Source organism: Grammomys surdaster, unplaced genomic scaffold (assembly GCF_004785775.1).
Source record: "Grammomys surdaster isolate TR1022 unplaced genomic scaffold, NIH_TR_1.0 125125, whole genome shotgun sequence".
NCBI classification, from domain to species: Eukaryota; Metazoa; Chordata; class Mammalia; order Rodentia; family Muridae; genus Grammomys; species Grammomys surdaster.
The window spans coordinates 217,593-221,536 of NW_021620026.1; the positions used below are offsets into that span (position 1 = coordinate 217,593).

At 30.4% G+C, this 3,944-nt stretch overlaps 1 protein-coding gene across 1 annotated transcript; it reads left to right on the plus strand.

The window, feature by feature from the left end:
- The first annotated feature begins 2,327 nt into the window (after positions 1-2,327).
- LOC114637037 (olfactory receptor 12-like) lies at positions 2,328-3,272 on the plus strand. Its single transcript, XM_028785168.1, has one exon. It carries the CDS (start codon positions 2,328-2,330, stop codon positions 3,270-3,272), a length of 945 nt encoding a protein of 314 aa, XP_028641001.1.
- The last annotated feature ends 672 nt before the right edge of the window (positions 3,273-3,944 follow it).

The window sequence follows — 3,944 nt, forward strand, 5'->3', positions numbered from 1 at the left end:
GACTCAGCTAGGCAGGGCCACTGCAGCTTAGATAGTCACTTAACCAGAGGCCGAATTTAAATAATTACAACAACATACCAATTAATAATCTTTTTTCATTCTTTTCTTTTTTAAAACCTAATTTCTATTTTGTTTATTTCTTTTTCTTTTTCTGCATCATGGCAAAAAGTATCTTTTTGATGGAAGAAACTTCTGATCTCCATGGAATATTTTGTAGAGGCAATGCTTGCCCAACTCCTTGGTTTCCAGTCCCATGGGGAAATTTCTTTCTGGATTCATTCCAGGCCTTCTTGCCATTTGAATCAGTGAAACAGAACAGGAAAATGTAAGTTTGTCAAACATGTATTAAGATATGTTCTAAAATTTTTGCTGGTGTTTGCTAATGCAAGAAAATCTGAGTCAGAAACTGAACATTGAACAATTACAATCAGTGCTGTGGAAAAACTGCAGGCTAATGAAAGGTTTGTTTGTATTTATCTTTTGGTGTACTCATAAGCATACTTTATGCATAGTGCTTACCAAGATAATGAGTAAAAACTCTCATAAGAATACTTGAATTTATGTGTAGTGCTTACCAAGATAATCTTGTATCTCATTTTTTATCTACACACTCACCTCTTGTAGCATTTATTTCTAAACCTTGTTTTGATAGTTCTGATAAAAATCATGAACTTGTTAATGTGAAATACAGATTTGAAGAAAATTAAGGTTTTTTTTAGTTATTAGTCTTTGCTAGAGGTGACTTTCATCACTTCTCTACTTGTGGATATTAACCAGTTATATATATGTTAACCTTTATATTCAAGAGGACAACTATTACATATAGACCAATCTTACACTAATAATCTTCAAAGGTTCAAATGCATTAACATATGAAACTTCATAGTTTTTCTAATATCAATAGGAGCAATTATGAGACAGTTTCTTAGTATAAATTATAATTTAAATTATTCACTATAATTATATGGGGAACATAACTCTATATTCATGTTGTAAACGTGCTGTAAAATTAATGTATATGATTATATAATTTAAAAGTCAACCTCATAGTATGTGATTGAACTATTGTTTATAATCATTTTTTTCTACTCTGTGATAAATTATTGAGTAGTAGACAAGCATATTTATTAAGCTAGTGACTAAGTTACTTAAATCTATTTTTAATTTTAATTTTCTAAATCAGAAATTTGAAATAATTTTTTCTTTCTTTCTCTATATCTATAGTGTATTTTATTTACTATGTCACAGACATAACAGTATATATTTAAGTAAATATTTCTGAAGCTTCCTAAATTTTTACTTTTACTTTTTAAATAGCAGTAATATTTAATTGTCTTGTGTTGTCATCAATTTTATAAATGTTTGTACTATTGTACATATAATTAGAGATCTTTCTTAAAAGAGAATTTGTCAAAGAGTTAAGAAATCTCTACTGTTTATATATTGATAAAGATTGAAAGGATGAAGGAAAGTTTGAAAAAAACCAAGAATGAAGGGATGATATAGGAAAGAAATAATGAAGTAACAAATGAAGGAAACAAGAAATAGAAAACGGAAGGAAGGAGGGAGAGATGGGTGAAGCAAAATGAAAATCTTGTTTTGTTGTATTTAGAAATTATAAACAAAATGATGACTGACTTTGGCAGTTAAGTTGTGCCTTCAAGAATTTATATCATCTTATAGACAAATAATAGAGGAAATAATGATATGAGGCTACTGACTAAAGTGAAAAGATTTCCTCTCATATATAAAGTTGTATATGGATGTCTATATCTCAATATGTACATATGCATGTGTATGTAATGATATGTTAGTTTTTCTTTAGTAGATGAAAATCATTTAAATCAAATAACCTTCTCATATATAGTCAAAATGTATTCAAATATTTTTATATTATAATTTTCTAAATAATATATATTCTAGAAAGATTATAATGTATCCAATATATATCAACCACTGATATTCAGAAATTTTAATGAAAGTAAACAGTTCATAAAATCAAGGCGGAAAATTCAAAATGAAACTTCTCTTGATTTCAGACATCTTTCTGGAACTTCAATTTTTCCAAATAGAACATAGAGCTTCAAACTGCCTTTATTACACATAAATATAGTGAAGAATTCTCACTGGATTAAGCTATTCAATGGGAAGACTTTAACAATAGCAATAGATTGTTTATGTTTATGAAATTGTTTATGTTTATAAAATAAAAGGAATGAGCTAAGTTCCCTTTCATGCTGATTCAACAATTTTTTTAAACTAAAAACGAGATCTGACCCATCACTTATTTTATTTTGCCATTTTCCAGTTTTATTTTCATATTAGTTATGAAGAGTCAATTGAAGAGGAATTACTCAGAGCTAACAGAATTCATCCTGTTGGGATTCAGAGCTTCTCCAAAGTTTCAGGTCTTCTTATTCTTAGTGTTCTTGATGATGTACATGGTCTCCGTGGTAGGGAATGTCAGCATGATAACTGTCATTAAGATGGACTCTAGACTGCAAACACCTATGTATTTTTTTCTTAGAAACTTGTCCTATTTAGATCTCTGCTATTCTACAGTCATTGCTCCCAAAACCTTAGCCAATTTTTTGACAAGAGAAAAGAAAATTTCCTACAATGGTTGTGCTGCCCAATTCTTCTTCTTTGCTTTGTTTGTTACAACTGAATGCTTCCTTCTTGCTGTCATGGCATTTGATCGATTCTCAGCCATTTGCTCCCCTCTCCTTTACCATGTACATATGTCCCAAAAGGTCTGTGTTCAGTTAGTAACTGGGTCTTATATCTGTGGGTGCATCAACTCCATGATACAAACAGGATTCACCTTCAGCTTGCGTTTCTGTGGAGAAAACAGGCTGGACCACTTTTTCTGTGATGTCCCAGCTCTGATAAAGATCTCCTGTGTTGACACCTTTGTGAATGAGATTGTGCTGTTTGTTCTCTCTGCTCTCATTGTCATCTCCACCATAATCATCATTCTGATTTCCTATGGTTACATCCTTTCCACTGTCCTGAAGATCCCCTCCACCCATGGCAGGAGTAAGACCTTCTCTACCTGTGGCTCTCATATAGCAGTGGTGAGTTTATTCTATGGAACTGTGTTTTTCATGTATGCCCAGCCTGGTTCCAAATCCTCACCAGAGAAAAGCAAGATTGTAGCTGTTTTCTACACACTTATAACATCCATGTTGAACCCTCTAATATATAGTCTAAGGAATAGGGATGTGAAGGATGCTGCAAAAAAAATTTTAGGTGGGAAATGTTCTCAGTGATATTTATGAAATCTTGATTTAGTAGAGATTTTCCCTGTTGTATATGGCAACAAATATAATTTCATAAGTTTTATATAGTAATAATTCTAGCATAGAGGCATAGAATATTATTTTATTTGTGCTAGATATATGAAAACAAATCAAGTACTTACCTTATAATATAATTGCATTTGACTATGTAGTAAATATAAAAATTGTTCCTATATAATTGCTAAAATTTATGCCATATATGTGTATTTTTTTTATTACAAGTTCAAAGGCATTGTAATACTGGCTAAATGAAAACATGATCATAGCATACATTTGATATGAAAGCTTATTGTGGAGCAACAATCTACATTTATATTTTAGGAACTTTTATCCTTGAAGTTAACAAAAGTATATGTGAAGTGTTTCTTCACACAAATACATATATTTTTTTTCAAACTGTGTTTCCTCATTTCTCTTCATAATGTAAAATATTGCATTAAATAAGATGTTTTATACATATTTTCTGTTAACATAAACATGTCTTTTTGTGGGAAAGAGAGACTCATAGGACCCTGAAAGCTAAATGAAACTTAAATGATGCAGAAAGTTCATGAAACTTAATAGGCTCTGGAAGTTCAGAATTCCAAAGATATAAAATAGTAAACAACTGTTGTACAGATAAGATTCTTTACTAGAACTATT

Bases quoted from the DNA above. Each gene is read 5' to 3' on its own strand.
- LOC114637037 (XM_028785168.1), top strand. From the start codon at position 2,328: ATGAAGAGTCAATTGAAGAGGAATTACTCAGAGCTAACAGAATTCATC.